Source organism: Pelecanus crispus, chromosome 5 (genome assembly GCF_030463565.1).
Source record: "Pelecanus crispus isolate bPelCri1 chromosome 5, bPelCri1.pri, whole genome shotgun sequence".
NCBI classification, from domain to species: domain Eukaryota; kingdom Metazoa; phylum Chordata; class Aves; order Pelecaniformes; family Pelecanidae; genus Pelecanus; species Pelecanus crispus.
This window is the reverse complement of record NC_134647.1, coordinates 79,467,407-79,488,279: the sequence shown is the minus strand read 5'-3', so window position 1 is coordinate 79,488,279 and position 20,873 is coordinate 79,467,407. Positions and strand designations below refer to the sequence as shown.

Here is a 20,873-nt window from a genome sequence, read left to right as displayed (position 1 = left end):
GTATTTGTACTTGCCATTGTTAAAATTCAAATTCTGTTAACTATTTCCCCCAAATTATATTCAAAATGGTATTAACAATGCAGTTATGAATAAGATGTTTTATAGGATCATTTTGCATTTCCCCATTTCAGAAAGATATTAAAAATTAATAAAATTAATTTTTATTTAAGGACAGTAATGATTAAAGCAATATTATCCTATTTTTCGCCTCAAATCTCCAAGTCTTCCAACCAAACTAAGATTTTGAAGCAATGATTACTCTAATAGTGTCCCAACAGTCTTGAGTTTTGTTAAATGATGAAAGGAAAAGCAATGTTTCATACTACGTGTCCAGGAATTGTCACATCAAACCAGAACCAATAGTTCCGGCAAATACAGATTATTTTTTGTTATTAAAAGATTCACGTTTCCCAATTACTATCTGAAATAGCTAATGGCCTTAGCTGGCAACCAAGCTTGTACCTGGTAAACTGTTACATTTTTCTGGCTATAGAACAAGAGACAAAACAAAGGCTGAATGTCTTGACTCGATACTGATGACAATGATAAACACAAGAAATGCCTGATGGAATCATCTTGACAAGCAATTCATATGTAACATTCCAGTTAATCTGCTATGATGAGACACAATGGAAGAGACAGCTCCAAGCCACCTGGGAAAACTCTGTCAAATTGAGAAAGCAGCTTTATTTCAATGCTCTACAAGGAGTTATTATTGATTAGAGCACAGGAAGGTGTCATTCCCGTACACAAACTGAGAGATGCAGTTATTTGTGTCAATTAACTCTTATTCAATGTTAGTATTGATTGGCAAGGTCTGAACACTAGTCATTGCCATCAATATGCTATTTATGAAGGAGGCAGGCAAAAGACACAGATAACCAGGAGGATATGGCAATATGGATCTGCTGATGTACCACTGTCACTGCACGGGATGAACAGTCAAGTCAGGCTTCCACAATGAGTAACCTTTCAGTACAACACCTGTCCTAAAGCACTTGTGCAGCTGAAAAAAAACCATTTCAGGCAGCTCAGACTAAAGCTAGGAACCTACAGGTGTGAAGCCTTAAATAATAAGGAGCACTGGAAGGGCAGTCACTTTCAAAAACAAGCTGTGTGTCAACACCAAGGCCTCTCTGAAGAGCAAAGCTTTCAGAAAACAGGGAAGTGCAAGTCCTCTGTAAAAATGGTTCATTAATTCTTTGTCTTGCCTCTGGCCAAAACTGGTACTTCAGAACAATCCATGAAGAGAGGTCACTGGATTTCTGTCATAAATATATAATGCGGAAATGTTAAAACTCTACAAAACTTCGTGTACATGATTTGAGTTTTGCAGTGAAATACTTTCTGTTAAAGAGTTTGGCTAAATTCTCCCTCCCCTACCCAAAGAAAGAAACGAACATGCAACTTTTCAAAACAGAATGTCTCTACTTTCTTGGCCTCTGTAGGGCGGGACAGGTAAGCCAAGAAGGTTGGATGATCCTAAACAGAAGAAGCTGTGTGGGTCGCTCAGTCGCTAGTTTGCGGCCGTTGTGGTTCACCCCAGCAAGATGCACTGCAGCTGGACTTGAGTGCTTCCACCACCCAGTAGGCAGCAGGACTCATGCAGCAGTTTTAATACTCTATGAAGGAGCTCTGAGCAGATGGATCCAAGTGGCAGAAGCTGACAGGATAAAAGACTGAGTCGTCAGAGGCATAAAAATTCCATCCCAAATGACCTCGCAATAACTAACTAGGGCCCAGCCTGCAAAGAAAGTGAACTCCAATATGGAAGCTGTAGGAATACACGGGAGTCCAAGGCTAAAGTAATGAGTAAATAAAAAAAAGTAAACTGAAAATTGACAGAAAAAGAGCATATACAGTTGGTTCTACTTCTTTTCCTTTAGTTGTCTTCCCATTTAATTACCATCAGCTGCAAATTTTGCTAGCAGAACTCCATTAGCAAATGATGGCCTGATTTGTAAACAGTGCCTGCTGTGGCAGCAGATTTAAGCACAGCTGACTTCATGGGATTAGGTCGTAAAGTTGTGACTTTAGGGGATCTCAGCTATCTGTAATTTTTCCAAAACTTGCACTAAGATGAGTGAAGTTTAACTAAACCAGGTCAGCAGAGGCATAGATTGTTTTTCTTTAGGCTTCAAGTAGACCAATTTAACCATAAAAGAATGCTCCTCTACCCCCTGAAAAAGAACAACATATTTATGTACTGTAGTATAATTTAGTTTGATGACAGCCAGCAAAAGTAAGCTACATTCTATGGTTCTATGATTCTATTCTACAAGTCCACTGTTACAACTTTAGGCTCTCTTCAAGAGAAATCCATTTACTTGTGAAAAGGTCCTTAAGGTTCTGGCATTTTCACATTTCCATACAGAACCTGGTCTACGACAAAGTATTGTTGATTGACTTGAAACCCAGAACCTAAAATTCCACTTAACAAGGGTAATAGGTAAAAGCCTATTATTGAGTTTATACGCTAGATAACACACACTCACAATACATATTTAAAAGCTAAAATATTGTCTTGGAAACAAGATAAGACAAAGCTGTAATAAAAAGTCTTGAACACATCTTTAGGAAACAACTGTATCGCATTCATTGACAGAGTTCAATGTCAATGATAAGCTCCATAAAAGGAATTAAAATACTTGCAACCATAAGATACAGATGAAATTCTATTTTAAATATGAAAAATTATGCTTAAACCCCCCCCCCAACCACACATTCACAAACATAATCATTTAGCCTCGATTTTTATATAAATAGCTAATTTTCTCTTGATCTTTTAACGAAGTGCCCTTACACACTCTGGAGAATTATTTGACATCTCAGTTTTCGTAACAAAAGCTTACAGGCACTGAGGGACTTTGTTTGGGAAGAGCTCTAACCATTCTAAAATGTCTCTTGAGATCCCTCTAGTGCGTTTCCCAGCAGTGGTGATTGAATAAAATGCTGCCCAAAGGAGGCTGAACTGCAAGTGTTCCTTTAAAAACCAATGGAGCTGAAAATCGTTGTTTCTTAGTTCACCACATGCTCTTTTACCCTTCTTCCACTAAGCTCTACTACAGCCATGCGTTTTATCCCCTGCCCTCTTTGGCAAGTTCTTCAGCCTGAAGTATTTCCAGTACAAAAAAGCAGGAAAGAGCACTCGCATTTGTCAGCGCTCCCTCCGTAGTCCTTATGCATTTCAACCAAATTAACAAAGAAAGTAACATTTAAATTTCTATACCCTGCAAACATAAATACCATTTAAAATTTATCCCAGGTCCCCCTGCCAAAGCATTCTACCTAAAACCAGAGAGACCACTCATACTAAGTAAATTTATACCTACGTACAGAACTGGAGATTCAAACCTATGCCTTCATCTTAATGTCCATGAGATAGCTTCTGTGTGTCAACAGACCCTTCCATATTAGAAACGCAAGAAGGAGAAAGGGTCTACAGGTTTTTACTGCTTCCCTATTTCCTGTGTTTTTGTATTATTTTACTATCAGTGACAATAAAACTCCATTTATTTTTGAGAGAGAGAGAGAGGGATAAAGGCACGTACAAATTCTTGTGTAGTGCCCACAATTGTCTTCAACCATCCCCTGCCCAACATGCTGAATTTCTATGCAATTTATCTGGAATCTTCACAGTAAGAGAGCCCCAAGAATTGCTATCATTATCTTCAACTTCCTAACAAAAAAGACTTAAAAATAAACTCATGAAGTGTTATCTGAGAGATCAGAAATAGATCAGGGGAGACTTTTAAAGTATGGTAAATTATTGCTACATGAGTCAGGTATTGGGATCAAAGTCCAAATTAATTAGATTTGGTTCCATTCTGTAAATTCACAGGGGGGGTGTGTATATATATATAAAAAAAATAAGATTTTAGAAGTACATTTTGGCTTCAAGGCTCCTTTGCTATAAACCACTTTTAAAATTTCATATTCAGGCCACACTGTCTTTGAATAGCAAAAATGATTTAAAATGTAAGTTCTGCTTTTGAGAACTTCCAGGACTTCTTACCTAATCAATCATACAAAAGTAGATTGAAAGAGACCAAATGTAGTTCTTCCAGTCCTATCAATGCATAAGCTAAAGTGACTATTAAGCATTTAGACTGCAGAGCAACAAAACTGTTTTAAGACACAAAGATCTTATTCAAATAGTAGGTGTATATATATAGACATATATATGTAACCAATATAACCAAAAATATCTTCCTGGGTTTCAGTGTTGTTATTAAAATAAAAGGTTAATCACCACTTAAAAGACTGCAATTACAGAATCAAGTTCAAACACTAACAATTCTTTTAAATAAAAGAGATGAGGCACAGAGTCACCAGAAAGGAAAGGAGTATCTTCCAAAGAAAGAAATCCTGTATATAGAGATCTGTGTTTTAGTGGCATCCTGCCAGATGGCAGATAAATCATAAGGAATCAGGTAGAGCTGGGCTTCTATTCACCAAAGCCTAGATTCCTTGTGGCAAACACCACATAAATGAATTTTGGAAAATTTACATGTAAACCTCATGCAGGTTGGGGGTGTGGGGGGGAAGTTTCAAGAGTGACAATGTACACAGAGTTAGCAACTGTTGTGGTTTAGCCCGTCAGCAACCAAGCACCACACAGCCGCTCGCTCAGCCTCCCCCCCGGTGGGATGGGGGAGAGAATCGGAAGGGCAGAAGTAAGAAAACTCATGGGTTGAGATAAGAACAGTTTAATAACTGAAATAAAATAATAACAATAACAATAATAATAGTAATAAAAATTGTAATGAAAAGGAGAACAATGAGAAAGAAACAAAAGCCAGGGAAAAAAAAAAGTGATGCAACCGCTCACCACCTGCCAACCGATGCCCGTCCCGTCCCCAAGCAGCGATGGCTGCCCCCCGGCCAGCTCCCCCCGGTTTCTATGCTGCCCATGACACCGTATGGGATGGGATGGCCCTTTGGGCAGTCTGGATCAACTATCTTAGCTGTGCCCCCTCCCAGCTTCTTGTGCACCCGGCAGAGCAGGGGAAGCTGAAAACCCTTGCCTGGTGTCAGCACTGCTCAGCAACAACTGAAACATCCATGAGTTATCAGCATTATTCTCATCCTAAATCCAAACCACAGCGCTGTGCCAGCTACTAGGAAGAAAATTAACTCTGTCCCAGCTGAAACCAGGACAGCAACTGTTGTTGCTCCTTTTCCTGACAATACTTCAAGATGCAGGACATGATCTAGGTCCAAGTCATGAGAGTTGTGTCCCAAAGAAAACCAAAAAGTGTTCAGAGAAGTTACCACCATTCTGTTTTCCCTCATTTTTTACCTCAGTGTTTCCAAATACTGTCTTTATGCTTCTGACTGAAGCAGAAGCTTCATCTGTGGTGATAGTGTCCACTAGATCTACTTCCCCTTGAAATCAGGAACAAGACAGGTCAAACTGGACCTTCTTCCCGGCTCTAGAAGTTAGTGGTAACAATTAATAGCCACATTAAAACCATTTAGCCCAGCTGTAGGGAGCCAGAGCAAAAGAAAGCGACAGATCTCAGAAACTCACGCTTAATAGGAGGTGACGAGGTAGCAGAACCTTTAAAAGACTCACCATCATCCTCCAGAGACCACTGGCCTAGTTTTTAAAAATCTACAAATACTGCTGGTGACCTAGCCACTGTCAGGAGCAGGGGAAGGGTTGCCTTGTTAGTCCACAGGGAATGTGACATTACCTACACAAACACAAAGCTAGAAAAGGGCAAATCTGCAATGGGGCCCTCTCTGTGCCGAAATCACAAATCATTCAACAGCGTGTTCAATTAATCAATCAAGAAGAATCTCTAAATAAAGACCAATACTCACCGGAAAGTTTTGACAAGATTTTTCAGCTCTGCATAAACATCACCTGGAGTAATCTGAAGAGGGCCCAAAACTGCAGGTAATCTAGAAGGCAAAAGACCCTGGTCAATATGCGTTTTCCTCTCTTTCTCCTTTCTTCTCAAGTAGGACTTCCACCAAAGCTCATGAAAGTTAATAAAAAGAGACTGACTTTTGTGCAGCAGATCAGGCCTGTAGTTTACATTTCAGATTCCTCTGAGCAGTGTTTGGGCAACCCCTTCACTTTACAACAGCTTGTTTTTAAAAATAAGAAGCTCTAGTTCAGTGTGAACATGAAGAAATTAAATATAGTTTTACATACATACTCTATTAACTTCACATTTCAGTTCTGACAAGACAGTCTCACCAAAAAAATCAAAGCGTTATTATGAGGATTAGATTTCCAGGCCTCATAAATGTTTCAAATACTTACATTTACTTGGTTCAAATATAACAATACAAAAGGAAACTACATGTCTAAATGAGGTTTGCACAGAGAATATATCTGCTAACCTCAGACTCACGTAGATGCAACAGAAATAACATTCCACTGTAAGCCTGACAGTCGGAATCGAGATGACAGTAGGGTCATCAGAAAATTTCAAAACAAAGAAAAAAACAGATTGCCTCCCTACTTGACTGTGTGTAAAAATTGATACAGCACACAACAAACTGCACATAGTGTTTAACTAGTTGTCAGTATCTCCAAATGCTGGAAATAACATGCATTGTTTCTTCATATTTAGGATGAAACTTTTGCCTCTGTTTACTTGTTTAATAGTTAATATCCTCTTGCATTTGAATATCCAGTTGTTTACATTTATATGCATATATGTGCATGGTGCATCAATATGGCTGGAAGAACCAAGATTTCTATTCTCCTTTACATCACTGCATGTTTTACAAAAACTGAGCACAGGATTCATGATGCTGGGCATATTCATACTCCCACTGACTTCATCTGAACACACCAAGAAATCATTGCTTTATCACAATGAAAATTGTCTCTCTTACTTGAGTGTGACAGGACCACTGCATCAGCTCACAAAATTTAAAAAGACCAACTAAAGAAGGGGACAGCCAAGAATAAAACCTTTGAAGAAACTAAGAAAAAAAACATTCTGTCTTTCTTATCCTCTATTCATGAAGTAACAGACTAAAATGTTCAAAAAGTTCAATGGAAACTTTGCTAGAAGCTGAAGTGACTGACAAACTTGTGGAAAAATTTGAAGGAGCAGAGAAACTGCTTTACCATACAGTAATAGTCCTTGGAATCAATGCAACTGTGACACTTACAGAAAGATCAGAGACAGCCACCTTTTTTGCAGCATGGTTTGATTCCATGTTTGTGGCCTGTCCACACTTGCTGCAGGTAGAGAGAGACAGGACGGAGGTTTTTTTGGGTTTTGGGGGGGGGAGTTTTGGCTGTGGGGGTTTTGTAGTTAAAAAAAGCTTCTGCAAAATCTAGTTTGGCTAGCTAACACAAACTGCAACCATAGAAAAGCAAAATACCCCTAACAAAACCACCACAATCATAGCCTTCAAACACTCATTTATCTGCATTGCCTTGACAACAGGAGTATTTCCAAGGTCCTCTCAACTTTGACAATTTAGTAATTTTAACAGCTACAGCAGAGATGCCTTAATCTCTTTTCTGGGACTCCAAAGCCCTTTTATGTATGTGAAAAAGGTCTGGTATTTGGAAAGTTTTATGACTCAGCTCTGAGGGCCTTTAATGGTTGCAGCTAGAGGCATACAGATACCAGCCATCCAAACATGGACTAGAAACTCGTAGCAAGACCTTTACTTAAACTATTAAGAGGTCTGAAAACACCACTTCCTTCTGTGTAGATTTGTTTACCAGTAACAGTATGCTTAATGTACAGGACAAATATTTGCACTCCCCCCAATCAACTTCCAAGTTTTTCAGTTGAGACTTAAGCAGTTGGTACATACAGCTATTTAAATAGTTCATCTTTTATGTCCATCAGAATCTGCTTTTAAACAACTTACAAGAATCTAAATAGTTTAGATTATTTCCAGACAACTGAGGGAAAGGAGGATGATAAATAAAGGGCATGCTGTGGAATTATCTTTTTTTGAAGCACATATTCTCATTTTAAGCTCTGTGTGTTATACCAACATTTAGATCCAAAACCCAAGTTTTCAGTGTAATGGCGCAATTGTGTTGACTTCTGCCACTACTGAAGAGTGGGAATATGCTGTCATGCCAGCCTGGAATGCTGTCAACTACAAGCTCCAATGCTTGTAGGAAGGGACAGGTTTCTTCTAGAGAACACCTTAGTAGTGAGCTTCTGACATCAACCTCAGCAGGCTGTGCAAACTGCCAGCTGCAGCTGTACCACAGATGACTGGCTCAAAGAAATATGTTCTTTAGTGCAATAATGGGTTTAAGTTATGACTAAGGCCACCTAGGAACAGCCAGAACCTCCTTGCACAGTGTTTGTTTCTTAAAATGATGATGAATTAGCACCAGCTTCAGCTTGATATTTACCAAAGTAAAGGATACTTACGCTTTTCTCAGTTTTTCAAGGACAATTCGTTTTCTAATCTGCATTTGTGCATTTGAATCAACAAGTGGGAAGGTAAGATCTTCCTGTTGATCATCCTGTATTAGACGAAAAACTTTAACAGCTATAACCTAGTATTTAATTAAAGTCAATGCATCAAAATAGTCACAGCTTATCAATAAATGTTTAAACATAAGAAAACTCTTATCCCTGAATAGAAAAAAAGCCCCACAACAGTAATTTCTTAATGGATGGAAGTTTGCTTAATCTCACCGAACATACAGTGTGCACCTAACCTACTTTTCCTCTTCCCTATGCTAGATACTTTAATTCAACTAATGGCAAATACCATCAAAACTTAAGTCAGAGTAACCTTTTTCCAAGAAGCAATGTAATAGCTTTGTTTCACAAGCAGCAGCATCATGGAAATTATACCCTATGATGCTAATATCACACTTGAACTTCAAAAGCAATTTCACATGCCAGTACAAACTGTGCAACCTACCCAGCCTAGTCAGCATACTGTTTTTACAGTAGCAACAAGAAGACCCCGCTGCTGTCAGCTGGTTTGTCTGACCTGAAAGAGGTAAAACCTCAGACCACTCTTATTTCTTGCGGTCTGCAAATCCTCTTGAGGTCTTTTTCCAAATTGTCTAGATCGCAGCAACATATCCAAACAAATCAGCAGGTTCCAACTCAGGGAATTTTAGCAATAAATAATGCCAGAGATCTAGTCTTATTCAAAAGAAAGAAATCCCATCTCAAGTATACCCTGTCATGAATAAAAGGCAAAAAATCATTAAATAAAAATTTTATTTAATGAATCAAAGGGGGGGGGGGAACCCCAAACATGTTCCCTCCTCACCCAAAGTCTACTCTTACGACAGACTGTTTCATCTAAGTAAACCTTCCTTACCTTCATCCTTCACAAACTGCAAGACAGCTATCAGAATTAAACCTGTCCCAAACAATCATACAAACTCATTCTAACCAACCTAAAACATGATTTCTCAACCTTATGGGATTGTTGTGAATCTATCCAACCTTCCTTTTACTATTTTACATAAATAGCTTGATGTTACCTTGGCCATACCCACTTATGACGACAGAAGCAAAGAGCTTGTAATAATTCTTTGAAGGCAGGCTTTATACAGCCTCGACACTATTCCACTGGACACTCACTTTCTCTTTGCTTGGATGTTCCTCTGCTTGTGCATGTGTCACCGCCTCTTCAGCCAAAATGCACTTTCCTTTATAGAACTCTTTTACTCGGAGTTCCAGGAACTCTGTTTCTTCTTTTAATTTTTCGTAACTAGGCACAGGCTTAACTATTCCACCTGGGCTCGTGAAAGGCAAAGAATAGTTCAAACTGTTTTCAGACTCTCCTACAGCAACAGTGTTAAGATCATCAGCTGCATCTAAGTCATCCTCATCAAGTTCTTCATTCTCCTGGTTGGCAGATGATATGCATTTTGATGAGCATAAAGAAGTGTAGTTTGGGCCATAGAGAAATTTTAAAGTTTCCTCAGTTCTCCATTCCACAAGTGTTTGCTTAAGCGCTTCTAATAAACTGCCTTTGGAATTAACTGGATCCCTCAGTTCAGTTTTTTTATGTTCTTTTGAGTTAGCTAGTGTTCTTTTAAGATGTTCTGCCCCTCTTTTGCTCACACCTAAAAAAACTATCTGTGAACCACTGCAGGTGTTTTCACGGTTTTCTGAAGCACTTGATTTTCCTAGAGTAGCATTGTTTGAAGGCATTGCAGTTATTTTATTATGAACAGAGCAAGCATACATTTCTTCCTGAGCATCTAATTTACAATTAGATAGTAGTTCAGTGGCTTCTACCACATCTGAGTCTTCAGTTTTAGGGCTGGAACAGACTTTCTGAGTATGCTTCTTTTTGAGGATGCTGTTTCTGTGCAATTGCTGTGCAAAATTGGCTGAACTTGATTGGCTTCTTGGTAGGACAGAAGAAACAAATTCTTGTTCAGTATCACTACTGCTGTCACTGGCTGTGTCATGAGAACCAGATTCACATGGATTTGAAGATATCCTAGGATTTTCAATGTCAGAAGCTTTAATTACTTCATCACATAGTTTCACCTCTTCTCCAGACTGTCCACTGTAACAGAAAACACAAGCTATCAATGAAATAAGAAATGGGTGTTACCTGCAATAGCTTTTCATTCCTGTATAAGAAAGATAAATACAGCATTTTCCCCTTATAATAGAACTGTACTTTTTTTGCTTTAAAAGTCATGGCTGCTCTTCTAAAAGTTGTCTCAAACTCAAAGAGTTGTAATATTCCACAATCAAGAAGACAAGTATAGTCACTACTCAGAGAAGTGAATTCTCAGTTGCTTATTGGCAGTTAGAAGAGTAAACAAGACATTATTAAAGACAAGAGAATAACATCAGACTTAGCATGATGAATAGTGCAATTTTAAAATTAAGATAGGCATCTTAACATATATATGAATATAATACCCTAAAATCAGGGGGACAGCAGAGCTGTTTTTAGCACATATAAGTTTGCCACCTAATGGCCATGTGTTGCAAAAGAAAACAAACAAACAGTCACAACACGCAGCAAGGTACAGAGAGATGACAGAATAGCATGATTTCATTTTAGCTGATATAGATGTTTCAGATTAAGAAGTGCAGAAGCTTTCATCACATATAATTGGTACCATTTTCTTTATAAAGAACAGATGGTATAAAATATGTAAAGTACAAACAGTGTATTTGTTTCAGATTTCAACAGGCTCAATTAAGACATACAGGCCAAGAGCAGCTGTACACTAAATCATACAGATCAAATATGCTGTTTTAGAATCACAAAGGAAAAAGCTAAACGAGACAAATGATCCTTTGTGTAGGTTCTAATAAGGTCTTGTCTATAACACAGGAAATCAAAGATTCCCCTTTCACTTGATATGATGCTAATATTTCTAACTGTAAGTGCATATAACAAAACCAATTTTTGTTCAGTGTACCTCTGTCCCTCCTTCAGCAGCTCTATGTCTGGTGGTCTGCAAAAAGAAGATACAGAATGAAGATTTTCCTGCTAAATCAATGCTCTTCAAACACACATTCATACATAAAATACAGAGTTGAGGTTGGAAGGGACGTCTGAGGATCTTCTAGTCCAACACCCTCCGTTCAAAGCAGGGGTAGTGAGAGCAGGTTTATACATATGTGTTCACAGAGCATGACTCACGGGCCTGCAGCACGATGCTGTTATGTTGAACAACATTTAACAGAATCAGCAAGTCACACAAATCACAGAATCATAGAATCGTTTAGGTTGGAAAAGACCTTTGAGATCATCCAGTCCAACCATTAACCTAACACTACCATGTCCACCACTAAACCAATTAAGGGTAGAGTCATAATTAATTTCATGTTTCCTGGCTTGGTGGCTGGATTATTTTTTAATGAAAGTAAAACTAGAATAGAATCATTAAGGTTGGAAAGGACCTCTAAGATCATCAATCCAACTGTCAACCCAACCCCCCACGCCTACTAAACCATGTCCCAAAGTACCATGCCTACCTGTTTTCTGAACGCCTCCAGGGATGGTGACTCCACCACCTCTCTGGGCAGCCTGTTCCAACGCTTGACCACTCTTTCAGTAAAGAAATTTTTCCCAATATCCAATCTAAACCTCCACTGATGCAGCTTGAGGCCATTTCCTCTCATCCTAATGTTAGTCAGAAAGGACCTCTGGAGGTCCTAGTCTGACCTCCTGCTTGTAATGCAATTGTCACCAACACTAGATTAAGTCAGCCACAAATTCATGAAGTTTAAATCTTGAAAACCTCCAAAGATGGAGATTTCAAAACATTGCTGAGTATCTGTTTCATTCCACCACGACCTCAGTGCAGTTTCTTTTCCCCGATGTCCAACCTGAACCACCTAAGTGATAATTTGTGGCCATCATCCCTTGTTAAGTTTTCTGCCATCAACCAAGAACAGTTTGGCTCTGTAATCTTTGTAACTTTTTTTCAAGTAGTTGTAGACTGCTTTCAGATCACCCTTTGGTCTCCTCTTCAACAAAGCAAACATGCCAAGATCCTCAAAGGTCACAAAGTTCCTATAGTAAAAACAATCCTGGGCCATTTATAGGAAAACGCTCCAAATTAATGAAGAAAAAAAAACCCAAACAAACAAACAAAAAAACCCCAACAAAAACCAAGACTTTTCAGGATATCTTTACTTATTTAAAATTTTACTTTGTTAAAAATTAAGCTGTTAAGTTATACTGCTTTAAGAAAACGGAGTTCAAAGGTTTCCGGAAACTCTAAGAACCATAACTAAACAAATTCTGACAGGTTTCTTTCCAAAGCTCTACTTGCAGGTAGTCTGCTTCAATTCAGTTACGAGGCAGCATCACAATGCTATTCATTTTATCCAACACTAAATGTTGAAATCCTCACCCACCTGTCTTATGAATGAAAGAAAACCTTTTAAGCACGGACTAAATGCAAGTCAATGCACTAACACCTCTCAGACAGTATACAAAAACCCCCACAGGTTTAAAAAAATGAAAGCTGCATCACTTATATGAATCAATTGAGTTTGGGAACTAAAGGGGATAACATACAATGATTTAAATTATTAACTCCGTATAACTCTTCTTCAGAGTTCAAAGTGGAGGTTGTAGTCTCTTCTGTCAGAATAATTTCAGATATCCTAATGTGTAAACGTTTATCAGTGTGTGCATGTGTATGTGGTTGTGCAGACAGACATACCTAGCCATGAACCATCTGGGTTTTGTCTGTTTGTTTTTTGAAAATACTGCCTCTCCCCCGCCCCCAGCATAAATAATTAACTACATCAGGCATATCAGACCTATACACTTCTGATGTTAAGAATAAAGGGAGAATTTAGAAATTCTTTATAAGACAGCAAAACAAAAGCACAAAAATACTGGTAAGCTTACTTAAACATTAAACAAAGAAACTAGTTTTACCTACTAGAATCCCTCAGCTCAGCTCAGGCTGCTCTAAACCTCTTCTCTCATTGATCAGGTATTTCATATGACTGATCTGAACTGTGAAATCAGCTCACACATATAATTTCAGCTAGTTTCTTTTGTTGAAAACCAGGAGACTATGGAGAACGAAAGCTAAATAAATTCAGCTACACATTCTCTAGGCAGGTATTTATTGTTAAACAGTGACACCCATTGGCTCAATTCATTATTTGCAAGCCTATGTTTCCTAAGCTAGGAACGTGGACTGCATCACACTGTTCCAAAATGTGCATTGCGGTTAACAGCAAGAATCCGGCAATCTGAAGTTAGTTTTAGCCAGGATGAAGAACCTCTTCATGTTATAGTCTGCTTTCAGGTGCAAGCATTCACAGTCTAACCTTAAGACCAATGCCAAGTGCTGTGCTAAAATTAGAAAATCTCTTTTAACAGGATAAGATGAATTTATCCTGTACATTATATGGTTTGTAAAAACCCAATCCTAATAAGTACATTTTAAAGTTAATAGGAGTTGACTATTATTTATGACTAGTCTGCTCTCTAAACTACCATGGTCATGTCTACTGAGTAGACATGAGTAGTACTGAGTCATGTCAATTATTGTGATCAATATAACAACACTTTTAAAATTAACACCATGCTAAGCTAACATGTTAACATCAGTTACCTCTGCTTCAGCCTCATCATTTTGATGCACTGCAGCTAATTAATTAGCATTGCAGCTTGGATAGAGAAAATAAGATTCTCAGAAGCAGCAATGAATGTATAAGGTTATACTTACTTTTCTTCTTCTCGCATCCATACTGGACTTCTGGAAATTTGAGCTTCAAAATATTTAGATGCTCTATAGCAAAAGTTGCTGCAAAAGCACTGGAAATGGAAGAGAAAGCAAGAAAATATGACTAAAGACAACTTTAGTACTCACAGAAAGGTAGAGAAGTCATTGTTTTTTATGCCTATAAAATTTAAGTACCAATTCACATTTCTTTTTAAGCCTATGACCAGGTTCTTAATGCACCTGAGAAACCAAACCTATCAAATAGGTCTATCCCATTCCCCACAAGCCACTTGAAGCTGCTTGTTTTTCCCCCACTTTTCTGCTTTTTGCACTTCTATTACACACTGAGAAGCAAACCAGTGTTGGATTCTACGTAACAATAATTTTAAAAAACCCCAGAACTGTTCAAAGGGCAATCCCTAACCCCACAAGATGGTCATAAAGACATGCAATAAAACCCAGGTGTTTAATAATGAAAATTTTGGTTGGCAAACAGAACTTGGGTATTTTGCAATACTCAGAACGACACCTAAAATTTTGCAGTTATCTTTGAAAAATTAACTTGCACAGTTGTATCAGGGAACAAGACAACATCCCACTTCTTGGAGTCTTGCTTAGTAACTTGAGAAAGCAATTCCCAGAATTTTGTGTATCCCAGAGCTGTAACCAGAGGAAAGGAATGTATACTAGTGACATTGCAGAAATTTGTTCCGGAACGAGAAACATTTATCCTACAATTTAGCGTATAAGCACCTGTAGGTGTGTATTGGGTTTGCGTGCAAGGTTTTGGTAGTGGGGGGGCTACAGGGGTGGCTTCTGTGAGAAGCTGCTAGAAGCTTCCCTACCTCCGATAGAGTCAATGCCAGCCGGCTGCAAGACGGACCTGCTGCTGGCCAAGGCCGAGCCCACCAGCGACCGTGGTAGCACCTCTGGGATAACATAGTTAAGGGGGTAGGGGGGAAAAAAACAACCTGGCACAACTACAGCCAGAGTGAAGATATGCAAGAGCAACACCTCTGCAGACCCCAAGGTCAGTGCAGAAGGAGGGCAGGAGGTGCTCCAGGTGCCGGAGCAGAGATTCCCCTGCACCCCTGGTGCAGCCCATGGCGAGGCAGCTGTGCCCCTGCACCCATGGAGGCCCACGGGGGAGCAGAGACCCACCTGCACCCGGGGAGGAGCCCACGCCGGAGCAGGGGGATGTGCCCAAAGCAGGCTGTGACCCTGTGGGAAGCCTGCGCTGGAGCAGGGGGATGTGCCCCAAGGAGGCTGTGACCCCGTGGGAAGCCCGCGCTGGAGCAGGCTCCTGGCAGGAGCTGTGGCCCCATGGAGAGAGGAGCCCAGGCTGGAGCAGGTTTGCTGGCAGGGCTGGGGACCCCGCGGGGACCCACGCTGGAGCAGGCTGCTCCTGAAGGGCTGCACCCCGTGGGAGGGACCCATGCTGGAGCTGTTCGTGAAGAGCTGCAGCCCGGGGGAAGGACCCACGTTGGAGAAGTTCGTGGAGGACTGTCTGCTGTGGGAGGGACCCCACGCTGGAGCAGGGGAAGAGTGTGAGGAGTCCTCCCCTGAGGAGGAAGGAGCAGCAGAGACAACGTGTGATGAACTGACCCCAACCCCCATTCCCCGTCCCCCTGTGCCGCTGGGTGGTAGAAGGTAGAGAAAATCAGGAGTGAAGTTGAGCCTGGGAAGAAGGGAGGGGTGGAGGGAAGGTGTTTTAAGATTTGATTTTATTTCTCATTACCCTACTCAGTTTTGATTGGTAATAAATTAAACTGATTTTCCCCAGGTCGAGCCTGTTTTGCCCATGACAGTAATTGCTGAGTGATCTCTCCCTGTCCTTATCTCAACCCAAGCTTTTCGTTATAGTTTCTCTCCCCTGTCCAGTTGAGAAGGGGAGTGATAGAGTGGCTTTGGTGGGCACCTGGCACAAGGTGACTGCATATCCTGTGAGCAGGCAAAGACGACTTTTACTCAACCACACACTTAAAGAAAGAAACAGACTTTGTGAAGAGATAGGTTTTATGTTGAAAAGTCCTCAAAAAAGAACCCTAAAGGCAGTCACACTAAGGAATGCATAAGATATGACTTCTATTACGCTACTGCAAACTTCAGTGAATGAAAAGGATGTGCACTTTGACCCTACTAAAGCTCACTGGCTATACTGGAGCAAAGCAGAGAACACTTCTTCACAAACATCTTTAACAGATCAGCTGTACCACATTCAAACTGCTATCCAAGTAAAACTCTCCATGTTATGTTTAAATTTAGAAAAGAAAATAAGTGGGTTTTTCCAAAGAGAGCATCTAGAAACTGAAATGCACGAAAAACTTCGTATTCTAACAGTTCATGAAAATTATTCTCATAAGAACCAAACACATAGGCTCTGAATCAAGCCACTATACAAATGCTGCTACACAATGCATTTCTGATGTTGAGACAATATTAAATATTATATTTTAGAAATAAACTTGTTACCATACCTTTCTTTCAGTGATATCATAAACTCTGTTAGTTTTTGTTGAAATTCTGTACTTCTGTTTTGGCACCTAAAACAATATGCTTTCATCAGCAAGACTGTTACTTCCGTCATGACAGAAAACTTCATTCTTAATTCACATATTTTAATACATGTAATATGTTCTGTTTTAACTGAATTGCGAACTACAACCACCTTTTCTCTTGATGCTTTTGATATTGTACCTTCTCAGATGTAAGAACAGCAATTTATCTCTAATCATTTACATCTCACTATCAGTAAAAGACAGCTTCAGATCTACAAGAAAGACAGTGCTGAACATAAAACAATGGAGCTGCCATGGTAGAAACTTTACTCACATGTAAGTGTTGGGCAATTACAGACAGGTCCTTCTTTAATCCATAGCTACCAACATGCACGTGAGACTGTACTGTCAGAGACCCCCCCCACCACCCAGACAAACTCAGAGAGGAACTTACATAAAATATAATACAGTTTCAAAATTAATTTCTGTGGGGACATATGAAGTCCAAAACAGTAAAATTTTTTGTACTTGAGTAGATATTTTTTTCAGATAATCAGGTGTACCACAACTGGTATTACATCACAGGTTATCTAACCGAACTCTTGAGTGCTGCTTAATTTCTGACATATCAGACTTAAGTAAGTGTGACTATGATTATGACACAGCTAACATACATTTTTAGAGCAGATGTATATGCATTCACATAGTGATATCCCTGCACTGTATTATTTTTTCACTTCAATCCTTCTCACAGAGATAAGTGGTTACACTGAAGAAGGAACAAGATTAGAAAGTTTCTGGCCATGAAGCCACACCTCATTCATCTTTATTATTGTCAAAGTAGATGCTAACTGATTCTGTCATACAGTAATGGTTGTCAAGTGATCAAATTCTACCTTTTACTTCAGAAGGATTATACTGAAATGGAATGATATGATGCCTGGCCCATTACTTGACAGTATTTTAATCTGTGTTTAATATTGTAAGTTTAAAATTAAAGAGAGAGTGCAAGAGAACAAAAATCATGAAGACATTCTTATGATAACAGCATTAATAAAAAGCAACTTACATTTTCCAGTTTATTTTGACACAGAGGGTAACCACATAGTTTGATGATAGACCGTTCATCAACAATGTCTTTATAGTGAGATGGAGTAATAAATTTTCCCTAAAATGACAAGAAAGTGGTTCAACAACAGATACTAGAAAATCTGTCATTTTTCATACTCAAAACATCTCATAAACAAAGAAATATTTTTAACTTTATAACAGTTATTTGGTAAGTTTAATAAACAACATTTAGAACCTACACAGTAAAAACGGTAAAAGGGTAAGCAGGGAAAGAAGGACATGGCCACTTCTTTTTACATACAGAAAAGCCTCAGAATTTTGCCTCTATTTGCACCTATTTTCATAATTTTCTTTTATTTACATGTTTTGTACACCTATTTACCAGCCTATTTACAACCTTAACAAGAGTAATCACCACACCGTTCCAGCAAAACTGTGCTGCCAGATAAACTGTGGGGCATTATAGGGACTTCATCTAAATTCACAGATGATGTGGTGTGGACCTAAATTTTTATACTTCGCCTATCAGTCCAGAACCACAGAGGCATAAACAAAGGCTGAGGTAATAAAGTGAAGATTCATAAATGTCTATAGTTCTGCAAAACTAGGCCATGTTTTCACTGCAGAACCCTTGAAAATAAGGCAATCATCATCAGAGCTGACAAGAGAGGGAATGATTTGTCTACTTTAAACTGCAGCAAATTGTTCCAAGAACTTTAAAAAAAAAGTTGAACACTAAGACACAAAAGAATATAAAAACTTGCAACACCTACAGAATTCAGAAGGAACTCTTCAGTAATGTTCTCTTCCAGGAGTTGTTCAACAATATTCAACGCTTTTTTCTCAAATTCAATCTTCTTTCTCATAGCAGCCTCCAGAGCTGCTTTCCTGTAACAGGACACCGAATGACACAGAGGACAGATTTCCATAAATAATTCTCCAACCGTATCTTTTTTCTGAAATTCAGTAGCTTAAGTTTTCCTGCATCACACCATGTTGGCCAAAAAAAGCAACAAGTAACTGGACTAGTAATTCTACACTAACCACAAAGGAGTTTCCAACCTCAGTTTGCTTTATTTCCACCCCAGTCAGGAAAAGCATTGACTCTTATTGCATTGCAATACTTCCACACAAGGTTACCCAACTCTTCTTGCAAGAGAAGGAAACCCAGAACTGGCTGGACAAAGCCTGGGACAAATATGGAGTGTTGCCAGGAGAATAGGAGCTGGATGAGACGTGAAGAACGGGAAGGAAAAAGGACTGGGACAAGACTGAGTGCGAGGATACAAAGTAAAGGAAGGAATAAATCAAACAAATCCCACTACAGTAGATTTCCTGAGCGTTCCTGAGTCTTGCCACTATTATATTGTCAGCAAATACCCCGAGCGCAAGCATCTAGGTGTCTCCGATCTCCATTTGGCAGCGCTTTCCACAGAGACTGTCAATGCACGCTCATTATGCTGCCTTAACTGACAGAGGTCTACGCTATTCACCTGGAAGATGAGGTCTACTACAGAGTCAAATGAACATGTAGGTAATTGTCCATGGCAGAAAGCGTTTTCTCCTCTCAAGTTTGTTTTTTAAAGTGAATAAAGAAAAATGACAGATACGCAAAGAAGTTAAGATGGCAAAAAGCAAGCACTACAGACTAAGGAAATACAACTGTGGAAGTTAGAATCATAAACTTTTAGCATGTTATACAATGCAAGTATGCGCATGCTGCTAGAAGTTACACAGCATCACTCCAAACGAGCCTTCATGATGTTGATGCTGGCCATCTCCTGAAGTTAGTCGTGGTACTCTGAGAAAGAAAAAAACCACGCGAGGCAGAGAATGCGATTTCAAAGCAAAGCAGCACGAGTGCCACATACTGTTAGTTAGAAATTATACCTTTGAGCAGCATCTTCATTCTTCAGAGCAGCTGACTGCTTATTTCCTAGAAATCAAATATACAAACGTAGAAATATAGAAATTAGGGTACTTTCTTCCTTTAACAGTGGAAAATATTGGAACCTGCAAAATAGTAAAACCTCTAAACTGCAAGCATAATCAAGAGACTTGCTTAGCAACTTGCTTTTGGTGGCTGAGTGACTTCAGTACGCTGGTAACCATTCAGCAACTAGTCAGACCCGCTTTTTGTAAGTCTGAGGACAGACAGGCCCAACTCCCTTCATACTCCCACTCACCACGTTCCGTATGGTCAGAAAGCTACAGGAAAAATAATTCTGACAAAAATTTTGTGCCGACCACGCTCACCCTGGTTCCCCACTGGCTCCTCTCCAGGCTGGCTTACAGCCCTGCAGCCCACCGCTGGGAAACGCGGCCCTTTTCAGCTGGATGTGGCTGCGGGCAGGGCTGGGACCCCACGGCCTCCACGCCGGCACCCTCACCGCTCGGCCGCCCTCCCGGCCCCCTCCGCCGGCCGCCCCGGGGCTCTGCCCGCCCTCAGCCGGCCACCGACCTGGGGGACTCGGGCAGCTGCCCCGTAAGGGCGACAGGGAGGGAAAATAAGGGGCTGTTATGCTTAAAACACGAGGACGCCGGTTTCTGAGCAGCTGCACCATCGCTGCCGCGCCTGACGCTCAGAGCCGGGCAGCCTGAGGGGACAGCGGGGGGCTCGGCCCCGGCAGCCGCCGCTCGCCGACCCCGACCGCACCGCCGGCCCGCCCGCGGCCCACCGGCAGCGTCCCCGCACCGCCGAGCGCGGCCGTCCCGCCGCTCCCCCCCCCCGGTACGGCGAGTTGGGCGAATCCGCCGTGCCGGCCGGGAGGGCACAGGGAGAGCCCAAAGCGCCGGGCGGGGGGGGGGGGGGGGGGAGCGGAGCCTGGAGCCTACCTGCGCGCCGCCGGCTGGCCTTCCCCTTCGCGCCGCCCTGAGGCTTGGCGGCCGCCATCACGGTGGCGGCCCGCTCCCTCCCTCTGACCTCTCACCCGGCGGGCGGAGCCGCCGTGGCGGCGGGGCCGGGGCCGGTGGCGGGGAGAGGAGGAGGAGGAGGAGGAGGAGGCGGAGGAGGCGGCGGCGTGGTCCTGTGGAGCGGCCGATCAGGGCTGAGGGGCTGCGGCGCGGCTCCACCGGCGGCCCGCTGAGGAGCTGGGGGGGGGTGGCCTTGTGATTTTTTCTAACTCAGCTGCCTGTTAAAGGCTCCCGTCGGCAGC

The 20,873-nt window shown here is 40.9% G+C and overlaps 1 protein-coding gene across 1 annotated transcript in view; it reads right to left on the bottom strand.

Moving 5' to 3' along the window:
• The window catches only part of RPAP2 (RNA polymerase II associated protein 2), a 43,028-nt gene extending 22,417 nt beyond the window's left edge, over positions 1–20,611 (bottom strand). Inside the window, exons 1-10 of the mRNA XM_075711231.1 lie at positions 20,554–20,611; positions 19,609–19,654; positions 18,492–18,606; positions 17,717–17,815; positions 16,627–16,692; positions 14,153–14,241; positions 11,372–11,407; positions 9,558–10,497; positions 8,379–8,473; positions 5,830–5,910 (exon numbers count right to left, since the gene is read on the bottom strand). Coding sequence (XP_075567346.1) covers positions 5,830–5,910; positions 8,379–8,473; positions 9,558–10,497; positions 11,372–11,407; positions 14,153–14,241; positions 16,627–16,692; positions 17,717–17,815; positions 18,492–18,606; positions 19,609–19,654; positions 20,554–20,611 — 1,625 coding nt within the window. The remainder of the gene's footprint in view (positions 1–5,829; positions 5,911–8,378; positions 8,474–9,557; positions 10,498–11,371; positions 11,408–14,152; positions 14,242–16,626; positions 16,693–17,716; positions 17,816–18,491; positions 18,607–19,608; positions 19,655–20,553) is intronic.
• Between the last annotated feature and the right edge of the window lie 262 nt (positions 20,612–20,873).